Source organism: Cebus imitator, unplaced genomic scaffold (assembly GCF_001604975.1).
Source record: "Cebus imitator isolate Cc_AM_T3 unplaced genomic scaffold, Cebus_imitator-1.0 Scaffold185, whole genome shotgun sequence".
NCBI classification, from domain to species: Eukaryota; Metazoa; Chordata; class Mammalia; order Primates; family Cebidae; genus Cebus; species Cebus imitator.
The window spans coordinates 2,424,994-2,438,458 of record NW_016107500.1 but is presented as its reverse complement, the minus strand read 5'-3'; the positions used below and the strand labels follow the sequence as shown (position 1 = coordinate 2,438,458).

The 13,465-nt window shown below is 42.2% G+C and overlaps 1 protein-coding gene across 1 annotated transcript in view; it reads left to right on the top strand.

The window, feature by feature from the left end:
* The window catches only part of ADAMTS16 (ADAM metallopeptidase with thrombospondin type 1 motif 16), a 187,640-nt gene that overhangs the window by 98,947 nt on the left and 75,228 nt on the right, over positions 1–13,465 (top strand). Inside the window, exons 12-17 of the mRNA XM_017546008.2 lie at positions 2,545–2,693; positions 4,906–5,078; positions 6,810–6,940; positions 8,894–9,017; positions 9,422–9,666; positions 11,729–11,867. Coding sequence (XP_017401497.1) covers positions 2,545–2,693; positions 4,906–5,078; positions 6,810–6,940; positions 8,894–9,017; positions 9,422–9,666; positions 11,729–11,867 — 961 coding nt within the window. The remainder of the gene's footprint in view (positions 1–2,544; positions 2,694–4,905; positions 5,079–6,809; positions 6,941–8,893; positions 9,018–9,421; positions 9,667–11,728; positions 11,868–13,465) is intronic.

Here is a 13,465-nt window from a genome sequence, read left to right as displayed (position 1 = left end):
CCAATCATGAAAAAGAAAAAAAGACAGAATTAGAATATCATTATTCTTGCAACACTCAAAGACGTAAAAGATCTAGGAAATGATTGTTAACGGCTGCTGAAAGCCTTAGCTAGGAAGCTGGTGGGGACCTTTGCAAGTCAGCCTACATTCCCTGAACACTGAAGCATCCTAACACCAACGTTCCAAGCCTTACCAGGCATTCTGTGTGAATATTCATAAAGCCATCAATGGCACACTCTTGCGAAAATCCAATTCTAAACCTAACCAACACCTTACATCCAACTGCCTGATTGCAGCAGATCTAGGGAGCCCAGGAACATGTCCAATGGCACCACAGAGATGCAGCCAGCAAGGTCCAGAATAGAGAAACTCCCAACAAAGAGATCCCTTCCTTTATCACGTGAATTCAGGTAAAAGAGAACGTCAAGGGAGAGTCTGAACGTGGAGAGAGACGTGAGAAGCGTGTCAGCCAAATGCAGTAAACGGACCATGTTTTGATTGTGATTCTATTTTAACTAATAGAAAAAAGGCGCCAAATTGGAATTTTGAACACTCACTAGACATTTGGTGATATTAAGGAATGATTGTAGGTTTCTAGGTATGATAATGGTGTTGTGGTTAAGCTTTCTGAAGTCCTTAATTTGGGGAACCCTTCGTGCAAGAGCTTTGAAGGATGATTTCAAGTCTGGGAGTCAGTGTTGGGAGAGAGAAAGTGGACGGGCATTTAGGTGAAGTGAGACTGGGCGTGAGTTGATAAATGTTGAGGCAGGACGGCTGGTTTCAAGGGCTCCTCTACTGTTTACTTGTATATATCTTTAAATCTTTCATTAAAAAATAAGCTTTTTAGAAAAACAAAAGAGTGAAAGCTATTCCCATGTCAGTACCCCTTTCTGAGTCTGTGAACTTCGCCAAGTAATAACAGAAAGTCAGCAACCATATTATGATGCACGCTGAGTTTGCTCACAGCTCCTCTGTAAAAACAGTGGTTCTTTGATAAGTTCAACATCCTCGCTTTTAAGACAGCGCTCCTGTCTTCCACTAGCCTGCCTTCATTCTGGGGCTTCAAATCCTGTTCTTCTTCTTCAAACCAAGACATGTTTTCCCGGAAATATTTTCAGAGGTCTTCAACCTGTTGAAATTTTGTTTTCATGTTTCCTGTCTCCTGCATTAGAAAGCTATGACCAGATGGTTTTTAAAAACAGAAAAAATAAACAACAATGACAACTAGCACACACCTGGTGTCTCCTTCCTCTCTGCACAACCAGTGCAACCTACTCCTGCCCCCACACCTGTGGGAGTCTGTCCAGGAGCAGGGACCTATTCCAGGCAGCGTGCTTCTCCTTGAGCCTAGGACTGTGGACTTTGTTCTTCACCTGGTGGCAGGGCAGGTAGAGAAGGAAGAGATGGTGCTTTGCTTAAAGAAAAGAATTGAAGAATTGAGTGTATGAGGGTTACTCCTCAGAATGTCTTGTTTTTAAATTGAATGTTCTTACTTCAGTAGCATTAAATGGAGCCATTTGAACTGCCATTGTATGTGCCGACACTGCAAATCTCAGTGGTCTCATAGGTGTTACCCTAATACATCAATTAATAATAGAAGTATCAGTTTCCTTCTATGAAGGTAGCCTTTTCTTTTTTCTCTCTCAGTACAAATCTAGTGGCTCTAATCTTGGAGATAAAAGAGGACTCAACTTCAGGTCTCTGCAGCCCACAGCTCTTCTCACTCCAATGGGGCCAGGACAAGGGACAAACATCTTCCTTCTTCCTCCCAACAGATAGTCTAGACCTTTAAGTTCTTTGAAGTCCACACCAAACCACCCCAGGGACCACCGCTGTTGGACACGGTGTTAAATAGTGCATAGCACTGATGTGTGGCACAGTGAATTTGCCACGTGGAATTTAGCATGAATTAAAGTGGATGAGCACTTCTCTGGAGAAAGGGGAACAGATAGCATCTCCAGCCTTCGTGGGGACAGACGAAATTCCACATGGATTACTTCATTGCCTTGGAAGCTGCGTGGCCTCTAACATGCCATCAGTTAATCGTCCAAGGCTCTGAGCCCAGGTGCTTTGGGGAGAAAGCACAGAGCCGGCCAGAAATGACAAGGTGTTGAGCCACTCGGAGCCTCCAGCTGCACTTTCCTGCCTGAGATTCTCTCTGTTCTGAACATGAGATGTGAAAAGCACCTTGTTTTCAGGACAGGTCAGAGTTCACCGACTTGGGAGATGAACAGCCAGACTGAGTATTCAGATAACACTCCTTCATTAAATGTGTTAAGTTTTCAGGAGCTCAGACATTTGAAAATGATTTTTCTATTCATCTTCCCTGTATGTGGATTTACAGGAGGATGCTAGGTTTGGAAAGAAAAAAAAGAAGCAACATTGAATTTACTGTATTTGTATTGAGTGCTACTTGAGGGTGGGGAAGCTAATGTCTGAACAGTTAACAAAATTCCCCACTACTCAGCCTTACAGTAGTCATGAGATGAACCCATCTACCTATCTGTCTGAGTCAGGTAAACTTATTTATGTTGAAAATTTTAGTGGTGCCGTGGAGGGCAGTGTGTGAAATATGGTGATGAAGGCCCCAAGCCCATTCATGGCCACTGGTCAGACTGGTCTCCTTGGTCCCCATGCTCCAGGACCTGCGGAGGGGGAGTGTCTCACAGGAGTCGCCTCTGCACCAACCCCAAGTAAGTATACCTTTACCTCTTTCCTCACAAATGAGTGATTTCCATGCCCTGAACCCTGCAGACAGCACACCTGTGTCTCAGGTCTTCAGCTCTTTTTTTTTTTTTTTTTTTTTCTTGAGATGCAGTCTCGCTCTGTCACCCAGGTTGGAGTGCAGTGATATTATCTTGGCTCACTGAAACCTCCACCTCCCGGATTCAAGCTATTCTCCTGCCTCAGTTTCCTACGTAGCTGGGACTACAGGTGCCACCACCATGCCTGCTAACTTTTGTGTTTTTCACCATGGTTTTCAACACAGTTTCACCATGTTGGTCAGGCTGGTCTTGAACTCCTGACCTCAGGCAATGTGCCTGCCTCAGCCTCTCAAAGAGCTGGGATTATAGACATGAGCCATCACGCCCGGCCTCAGCTCTTAATAGCAAGTCGGTGCTGTGCATATGATTGCAAGGAGCACTGAGTAGGAAAGGTATTTCACTCCAGCATTTCTTAATTACCTCTCTGTGCTATAACTTAAGAGGCTTATAACTGCCGGACCACAGCAAAAAATAACAGCACCAATAGTGATATTCAGGGATTTGATTTTAACCACATTTACTTGACATACCAAGGATCTGCTTAAAACAAATAAAGAAATCATAAGAAAAGAACATAGAATGCAAAAGAAATAAGAGCAACTGTTTTATGCAGAAAAAAATTTTTTTTGGTTTTCCATCAAATATATTTACCTTCACAACAGGTGGTTTAATTGCCAGCTTCTGTAAGAAGTAAGAATGAATCTGAGAAGCATCACCCATTTGGGGAAGTGAACAGACTTTGATTTTTAGTTTTTTTGTTTAACTTTTAAGTTCAGGGGTACAGTACAGGTTTGTTACACAGGTGAGCTTGTGTCATGGGTGTGTGTTATACAGATTATTTCAGCACCCCGGCATTAAGTCTAGTATTCATTAGTTATTGTCTATAGTCCTCTCCTTCCTCCCGCCCTCAGCCTTCTAACAGGCCCAGCGTGTGCAGTTCCCCTTTACGTGTCCATGTGTGCTCATCATTCGGCTCTCACTTATAAGTGAGAACATGCAGATTTGGTTTTCTGGCCCTGTGTTAGTTTATTAAGGATAATGGCTGCTAGACTCTATCCATGTTCCTGCAAACAACATGATCTCTTTCATTTTTACAGCTGCATAGTATTCCAGGGTGTATATGTCCCACATTTTTATTATCTGGCCTACCATTGATGGGCATTTAGGTTGATTCCATGTCTTTGCTATTGTGAATGGTGCTGCAGTGAACATTCGTGTGCACGTGTCTTTATGGTAAAATGATTTATATTCCTTCGGATATATACTCAGTAATGGGATTGCTAGGTCAAAGGGTATTTCTGTCTGTAGGTCTTTGAGGAATTGCCACACTGTCTTCCACAATGGTTGAACTAACTTACACTCCTAAAAGAGCATATAAGTGTCCATTCTCTCCACAACCTCGCCAGCAGTTGTATCTTTTAACCTTTTAATAATGGCCATTCTGACTGGTATTTTTTATATCTCCCTTTGCCCCTAAGCTTGTTTAAGATGTGTCACTTGGCTTCTTGTTTCAGTCCTATCTTTAAAGCATGAGATCCCCTAAACCCCCTCCACCCCTACTGTACCCCTTGGGCTCCCTGCACCTTACAAGTGTGTACATGCAAATTCTCTGGGGCAAGCAGGGGTGAGCTGTCAGTGCCAACCAGCAGAGGTGACTGGGTCTTTAGTCTTGGTCTTTGGGTCAGTCCTGGCCTTCACCTGAAGACTGGTAATGGAATGCAATTTTGGTCTGGAAAGCAAAGTCATTGAACTTCACCCTGGGTTCCACGTTCTCTCAAATGTGCCATCCCAGGAAAGTGTTGTCCTCCTCAGTCAGCCCCTCCCTGTGCAAGGCGAGGACAGTCCTGCTCACTGTGCCTACCATGCCCACCCTGCTCACTCCTGCAGAGACGCTGGGCCCAGAGAGGAGCAAGCACAGGTCGGCCTGCCCTGCATTTTTGTGAAGGATTCACTCAACAGAAAAGGAAACACGACCTTACCATTCACGTGCAAGAATGTGTTCTTGACCACTTAGAAATCCACTTCTCCTAATTACCTGTTCTGACAGTCTTAGCTTCATCTCTTCCATCAGCCTCATTTCAAAGGAGGTCTGAGTGGCTACCAAAATATGAAAATTCTAACTTCAAAATGCACATTCCAGGCCATCGCATGGAGGCAAGTTTTGTGAGGGCTCCACTCGCACTCTGAAACTCTGCAACAGTCAGAAGTGTCCCCGGGACAGTGTTGACTTCCGCTCTGTGCAGTGCGCTGAACACAACAGCAGACGGTTCCGAGGGCGGCACTACAGGTGGAAGCCTTACACTCAAGTAGAAGGTAAATTGCAGACTGCTTTTGTGTGGCAGCCTCATGCTTTCCTACCTTTACTTTTTAAAGACAGACAGGATTGAGAGTCTGGTGCCCAAGTAAACCAGACGCCGCTCTGTGGTTTGCTTTTATTTTGCCAGCCCCACTGTCACGACTTCTTATCTAAACTTGACCAGCTGTGAGGTCAGAAATCAACACACCAGATAGAAATCGTGTGCATAATACAATGAAACTCATCAAAGAAGTGATCAAAATACAAAGTAGATACTGTATAGAAACTGAGTCAGTGTTTTTTGGATCAAGAATGACAGTAGTTGATGGTGATGTTGCCAGAAGCAAGTTACCCATTGAATACTTATAATTGTCAAAGAACGAAAGAGAATTCTCAGTATATTTTGGAAAATTTAATAATTTTGAAGCATACTATATTCAGAAAGTCTTGATCTATAACTACTAACCAAGAAGTTTAGTGGTGGCCTGTATAAGATTTTACTCCCCAGTGGAAAAGAAATAAGTGGTGTTTTCATGATTTAAATAACTTAAGGTCCGTAGCTCAAGTGGCATAATTAAGGAGAAATTCAGAGAAAACCTAATCATCTCATTGCTTGAAGCTGGGAATATTGCCCAAGAAAATGACAGAAGCCCTTTGGACATACTTAAGTGGGATGCCCCCTGTGACATTCACTTTCATCATCTCAATGTATACAGTGTTTTCACAGTGTCAGGTTCATAAAGGTAGAAAATTCTGAAAGAAAATTACAAACAATTTCCCCAAAGCATGTTTGGTTGTCCCGTTACTCCTAAACCTGTACAGATGAAGCCAGTGTGCTACAGGCTTCCAGGAAGGAGAGAAAGGGACAATGAACTTTGAAATTGCGGTCCAAAAAAGTGTGTGTATGACTCCTGGCTGCCAACCTTCAGTGAATCATATCATTAATCATGGAAACACACACTAAATTTGATTCATAGAATTAGTCAGTTGGGCCTCTTATCTTGAATGATAAGGAAAATATCTGTAGATGAGTCTTAGGCCTATAGAAATTACTAAGACAGACAACGTTTTCATCATTAATTGTCCCAGTTTTACCCAGAAGGGAATAAAAGGGGGAAATGGTTTCAGTAAAAGTTCATATTAAATATAAACCAAAAAAACCTTGAAATGGATTATCTAGGAAGGAAGTGAATTTCCTATTTCTCTAGGTACCAATATTTTAAAACAATTTATTATATTTGTAGAAAACATTGTTCTCAAGAGATTTCATCTAAGTTATTCCTTTTATTAGTTTAATTTTTAATTTTTTTTATTAAAATACCTTGAGAAATTCAGTGATTTGTTATTCTTTTATTACATTTTATTTGTAAGAATTTTGTGTATTACTACAAAATGGTAGTGACTTTTTCTGCATTTCTACAAGATGGTAGCTAATTATGCTAGTGAAATAGTAAAGCATTAATGTTGTAGCCAACCAATATTTATTGAATGCCTACTATGTGCCAAACACTGTATAAAAATCAAAGAACTTAAAGGACACTGTACAGTAAAATTTAATAGTGAAGCAATAAAAAAAATTAAAGAAACAAAACATAACCAGGAAACCATTAAAAGCGCCATTGCAATGTATTATTGTGTGGGAGTTATTTTATGGGGGAAGAAAGAAAGTCTATCTAAAATTCAGAGCAAAAATGATCAGAGCTTAAGTATCTTTCTTATTTGTGTTTGTGTGTGTATTTCTTTTTAAGATCAGGACTTATGCAAACTCTACTGTATCGCAGAAGGATTTGATTTCTTCTTTTCTTTGTCAAATAAAGTCAAAGATGGGACTCCATGCTCGGAGGATAGCCGTAATGTTTGTGTAGATGGGATATGTGAGGTAATCATGATCCTTCATTCATTCAACAAATGATTCCAGACAGTCTGCTTTGTGTCAGGCATCCCGCAGAGGCTAGAAAGACCAGACCCATAAGACAAGCCTTTCCCTCTAAGTCATATCCCAGTGAGGAGAAAGTCAGAACACGTTGATGACACGCTGCTTTGCTGCAGTGGAAGTGTGTGCAGAGCACGAGGAGAGGGAGGGACCCATTCTGTCTTAGTTGTGGGTCTGGGGCTTCTAGGAGAAGGGAACATCCACATCCAAGCTAGATCTGAAAGGATGAGTTGGAAGAGGGATGTCAGGGACGTGGCAGTGCCAGATGCATGGGCTGCCAGCAGCCGATTCAGCCATCAGAATGCCGGAGGGAAGGTGGGGTCTCGGGGGATGCTGCAGGAAGGGATGAGGTGAGAAGAAGATTTCCAAGGCCCTCTCCAAGGCTGTCTGAATGGTTGGGACTCTTATCCTGTGTCCAAGTAGGTAGAGGAGGCATAGAGTCTGGGAACAGTGGAGTCACAGGATTCGGTTGCAGTTTGTAGGCAGTAGTGTGGCGAGTCAGTGAAGCAGGGACAGGTGAGAGAGAGCCTGGGTCACCCTGCAGCTCCAGGAGGGGCCTCAGCAACATACAGCAGGTACACTTTCACTAAGGAGGGTGGGTAGACAGGGATGCAAGAGACAAGCTGGGGAAGCGTCAGCGGCTAAACGAATATAAGTGACTGATGGTAGCCTTACCCTGATTGGCAGAGGGAAGAGGTGGAAAAATGTTATTATAAACCAAGCAAAGGTGTTAGCAGATCAAACACATCGCATGTAGACAGTGGGGTTTCAGATGAAGAAGGTATTCAATCTGCATATCCTATGGAGTCCAAAACCATCTTTTCTAGTTCTCACTTCCCTTATATTGTTGACCATGTTAAAGTCAAATCATCCCCTGAGATCGTTAGCGTCATCAATTTTAATACATGAGGGTTAGGCTAGATGATTCCATTAAGATCTCTTTCAGCTGTACAGTCCTCAATTTTGTCTAACTGTTAATTGACGTGTTTGCTGTTTTATCGCATTTAGGTATTCTTAATGATGTAATGTCATAATCCCTTATTTGTAACTCTGAAATCCAAAAAGCTGTGAAAATTTGGGGGGACCCAAATTTTTTTGGTGGCAAAGCCTGCCCTGAACTGATGTGAGACTACTGGTTGGTCTTATTTCTCTCACTTTCTGTAAACATGTAGGGTTTTATTATAGAAACATTAATGTGTTGATTATGGGCTGCCACCCTAGGCCCTTATGGGATTCTCATATGCATTACATATCTAATATCTATTACCTTTCTAAAATTAAAAAGCACTCTAAGTTCTGAAACACATCTAGCCCTATGGATTTCAAGCCAAGAATTGTAGTTATTTTGCTTCCAAATGGATGTTTTTGACATATAGATCCTATTCTCTTTGTTAGAAAGTGCAGAAATTTTACAGAGCTCCTAAAATTTAAGCAAGTGAATAAACATGCCCTTTAAATAATTACCACTGAGGGGAATTTCTGTGTATCATCTGCTCCTTCTCTGTCATTGCATAGGACAATTAAAATCCACAATGGCATATTTTGATAGAACCTTGCCTAGACACATTGGTTGTCATTGTACTAAACCCTTTAGAGCAGTCTGAAATTCACCCATGGCTCCAACGTGACAACATACAGGTTTAATTTAGGTCCACTTGTGTGACAGCACTAAAGGGGACAGGTTACATTTCACATTTTAAAAGCTTTCTACATTTTTGAAGGATAACACTGTAGTCCCTCTGTGCACATATTGGGTATCCAATAAATATTTGTTAACTACCCTATGTTGGTGAAATTTTCAACTCTAGTGGGGAGGAGGTTTTTTGCATGAGATTGGTGACATTATTGCTGTGTTGTCCTTTCTTCCATGAATGATATGTGACCTTGTGGGCCCTCCAGAGAGTTGGATGTGACAATGTCCTTGGATCTGATGCTGTTGAAGACACCTGTGGGGTGTGTAAGGGGAATAACTCAGCCTGCACGATTCACAGAGGCCTCTACACCAAGCACCACCACACCAACCGTGAGTAGACTTGTCCACAAGCCTTGGGCAGAGAAGATTGTAACTGGGGCTTCTTAGCCAAGGAGCTTGAGGTGACAGTGAAAACAGCAGGCCCTCCTTCCACTACCTCATTTCCTGCCTTAGCTAGCTCTTTGCTTCTTGAGCCTCTTGCTTTGACTGGATGTGGTAGCTAGGTTATTTGAATTAAAATTGTTCTTAGGAAGAGTGAACATCACAGGAGCTCTGCTCCATTTAATAAAAAGCAGTCGGGTATAGTTCTAAGGTAACTGATCACCAGAACACATCTTCCCCCAGTTCCAAATGTGGATACTCAGGTTTTATTTTCTGAGGACTGGGGTTGCTTAGAGAGTTTGCCTCAGCTTTATGGAATGAAAAGCTGTATCTTCCCCATTTCCTTTATCTAGAGTATTACCACATGGTCACCATTCCTTCTGGAGCCCGGAGTATTCACATCTATGAAATGAACGTATCTACCTCCTACATTTCTGTGTGCAATGCTCTCAGAAGGTACTACCTGAATGGACATTGGACTGTGGACTGGCCCGGCCGGTACAAGTTTTCAGGCACTACTTTTGACTATAGACGGTCCTACAATGAGCCTGAGAACTTAATCGCTGCTGGACCAACCAACGAAACACTGATTGTGGAGGTAAAGTCCAGCCTCTTGGTTTTGGGGCTTGGATTTTGGGGATGTTCTGGTGTTTGTGTAAATTCATGGCTGTTGGCATAATTTTCAGAATACAGGAGAATGTAAACAGTTATTAAAAAAAAACTGTTATAAAATAGAGTGATCCATCCATAGGCTGAATGGGGCAGCAGGCTTGTTTTTATCGTCATTCACTTTTTGGTGTATGATTACGTTTGTATTTAAGTGCTCACCTGCGTTCCCATTTGGGGGTTTTAGCAGGAGATGTTTGCAAAAGTCTTCTGTTCTGTAAGCTCGACAGCTGTGAGAAGTGGCCACTCTTGGAGGAGGGAGGTGGATTATGACTTCTCCTGTGTCTAGGGTGGGATCTGCATTTCTGCTGTGTCCTGTGGCAATAGAAGATAACTAAGAGGTGAAACCCCTTGCTGTGTGATGACCTGCCTGTGTCACAGCATTGATCTTGGCTGGCCACAGCTCTGCAGTCACATCGACCCAGTGTCCAGTGGGTGGGTCACCTCCCAAACCGAGCGATTCTGTTTACTCATGAATGCAAAGGCTCACAAAATATAGTCGGATTCTGACAGCACCACCTATCCCATGCGACTGTGCAGATGGCAGTGTTGGGTAGTGGAAGCTCTAACTCCCCACCTTGTTATGTTTCTGTGAACAGTTGAAAAAAAGTGCCTGATTCAAAAGTTGCCCCATCAATCTACACCTTGCTATGGAGGTGCAGCCATCTGGATGCCCCCACCTGTTCCCTAGGACCGGCCACCCTATCCCATCCTCTTGTGTCTTCCTGGGACATGCTTCCCCAGGCAGTCGGGTATGGTGTAGGTGGAGCATCTCCACAGGTTCTGCCTCCATCTCCTGTCCTGCCTCTCAACGCTTTCATTCTACTCCTTCCTAAACATATTTATTTTGAATTCTTTTCTTGATCAAGTCTCCCACCATCTGAGGCTTTTAGCTTTAACAATCAGAAAGAAAGAGAGATGCCTCTGAGTTGAAAATAAGTGAGGCTTGTTAGGAAACTGTTCTTGATGGAAGAGGAGTTGCAAAGGCTCAGAATGTCAGGGCTGGAGATCCTCTCAGTGGCCTGGCAGAGCAACCCCCTGTCCTGGGCTTGTTCCTGTCCCACAACATCAGTACCGCTGAGACTGGAGCTGTATCATCGGGCAGAGGGTAGAGCATGGGGCCAGGGTGCTTAGGGGAGGGTGAGTCTGTTTGCCTACAGGGGGCAAAGACTCTCAGGTGCTGGTACGGGATTTATGTCAACAGGTTATGGGGAGTTTTCCAGAAAAGTCTTCTAACCAGAATTCAAGGATCTAATACATTTATGAGAGAAATGGTGGCTGGTCCACATGATTGGGTTTCAAGCTAGGAAATGTAGAGTCCAAACCCGATTCCATGCCCTAAACTATGACTGAGTGATCTTTTTTACTGATAAAATACCTTTTCCCCTGGACTTGATGGGTGTCTGCAAGTAGGCAAAAGTCCACTTCATCTCTCCCTGTAAAAAGTACTCCAACTTAGCTTTGGTCATTCATGAATCCTATCTATTGCTGTTGAAGGGTCCTGGGTTATTAGAACTCACCAGGAATCGTGACACTGTTTGTAGGTATCTCTTTCTGATTTGCTCAGATGCAGGGAATTTGTAGGGGATCCCAAAGAAACACCAAGGGAGATAACCAAATGCTTTTTTTAGGATGTATCAAATTATTACATGTACCCCCCAAATGTGTGTCTCTATTATGTATCAGTAACAATGGTAATTTGAAACTGCTTTTTAAGTTGCAAAGGTATTTGAAGTTTTGCACGCAGGCATACACTAACTGTAAGGAGAAGGGTGGAAAGTCTAGACGTTTTTCTAGGTGAGCTTGAGTCTAGATGGGAGGGTTATTCCTGTTTAGAAATTTTATGTAAATGTGGATGATAGTCTGAATTTAGTTTCTCATCATAATAAACTTTTTGTTGGTTGATTGTTGTTTTAAGTAATCTAAGCCACATTAGCATGTATTGGCTGGTTTTACATTAATTTGTTTTCTTTTTTCCCTTTCTTATTTTGTAGCTCCTGTTTCAGGGAAGGAACCCAGGCATTGCCTGGGAATACTCCATGCCTCACTTGGGGGCCAAGAAGCAGCCCCCTGCCCAGCCCAGCTACACCTGGGCCATCGTGCGCTCTGAGTGCTCCGTGTCCTGCGGAGGGGGTAGGTCCCTTCCAGTGCTATTCGTGGAGGTTCCTCCCATGCTGGTCCTAGAGGCAGCACGTGAGCCTTCAGCCATGGGGTGCACTGCACCTGCCCTTCTTGAGTCCTAAAGAGTAGCCCATGGCTTCCCCCAGCCAGTAGCAGTGACATTCCCAAGGTGGGAAGTGGTGACATTCCCAAGGTGGGAAATGTCACTTTTAAGCTTGAGCTGCCTTCTCCTGTTTATCTACTTCAGTGTATGACTCTGAGGAAGCAGTGGGTGCTTTGGTTCCTGCTTTTCATCTAATTTAAGATATTTTAAATGATAATTTTGTTAGTTGAGATTAGTCAAGTGAAAGTCACTGTAATTATGAAATGCATCATGTTGATAGTGAGAAACAGAAACTCTCATGGAAAATGCATTGACTTAGAGTGGGTTTTTTAATCCATCTAATCTCGTTCAAAAAGTTTCCTGGAAAGAGCTTTGCCTTCCAGTTATATAGTCAGATTTGCACAGAAAATAAAAGAATATTTTGAAAGTTGCAAAGAAAACATCAAGAAAAAACATGTCAAAAGGAACTGCACACGTACTGACTATCTGATATAAACAGTGGTGAGCAAATATTTGCAAGTTTAAAACAACATAATAAATTCTATCTGATATTTATCAAGTCGACAAGTTTCCATCTGGCCAAGTGGATTTCAGCTTTGAGCAATCCGGGTTTTAATAACTAAGAAGTTAATTTACATAATATTATATTTAAGTAAAGAAAAGTGATTCCCAAATGAGAACTGGAATCAAGTAAGAAGATAATGAATGAATAAAAAAAAACTAAAAATAAATTTGTATGTTCTCAATAGTTGATCTAAATAAATAAGATAAAGAAACTAAAGGAAAACTGAAAGACTAACAAAAAGCTTAAATAGTCCTAAAAGCACGAGGTACTTGATGTATGTTCATTCTTCCCAGTAGGAACTAAGGATGAAATAATTAAATTATGGGTGCTAGCAAAGCTAATGACTCTGAGTGAAACACTGTCTGAGGAAAATCATAGCTACCTTCTGCACAGAAGAATAGCAAGCACGTTGCTCTAGGATTGACCAGAGAGAAATATGTCAAATCTCATATTAGTGATATGGCCCGCCTCAGCCACCAGTTAACTTTATTTAGAAAATAGTGTAACAAAACCACCTTGTATGCTCCTCTCTCTGTGTGACGTGGGAAAAGTCATTTCTCACCATATATATTTTCTTTCCCTTTTCCTCTGATCTTGTAACCATACCCATGTTTTCACGGATTATGTTGAATGCACTTGACTTTACCTCTCCTATTTAGGATCTTCAGATACATAGTAATTGGTTAGGATAATAACGGAATCACAAACTTCATATTTGTGTAAGGAAAGTATGAATTTTGGAACTCTTTCTTGTTCCTTTTCATTTTATGACGTTTCCATGGAAACGTCTGTAAAGAAGAGCCAGTCGATGATTCTGTTTCATTCCACCAGGTTCACTGGTGCCTTTCCGTTGAGCATCAGGCATTCAGAGGAACTCTTAGTTTTCTCAGCTGATACCAGGTTATTCATCTCAGTATCCTCAAACACCGAATGGATGATTCG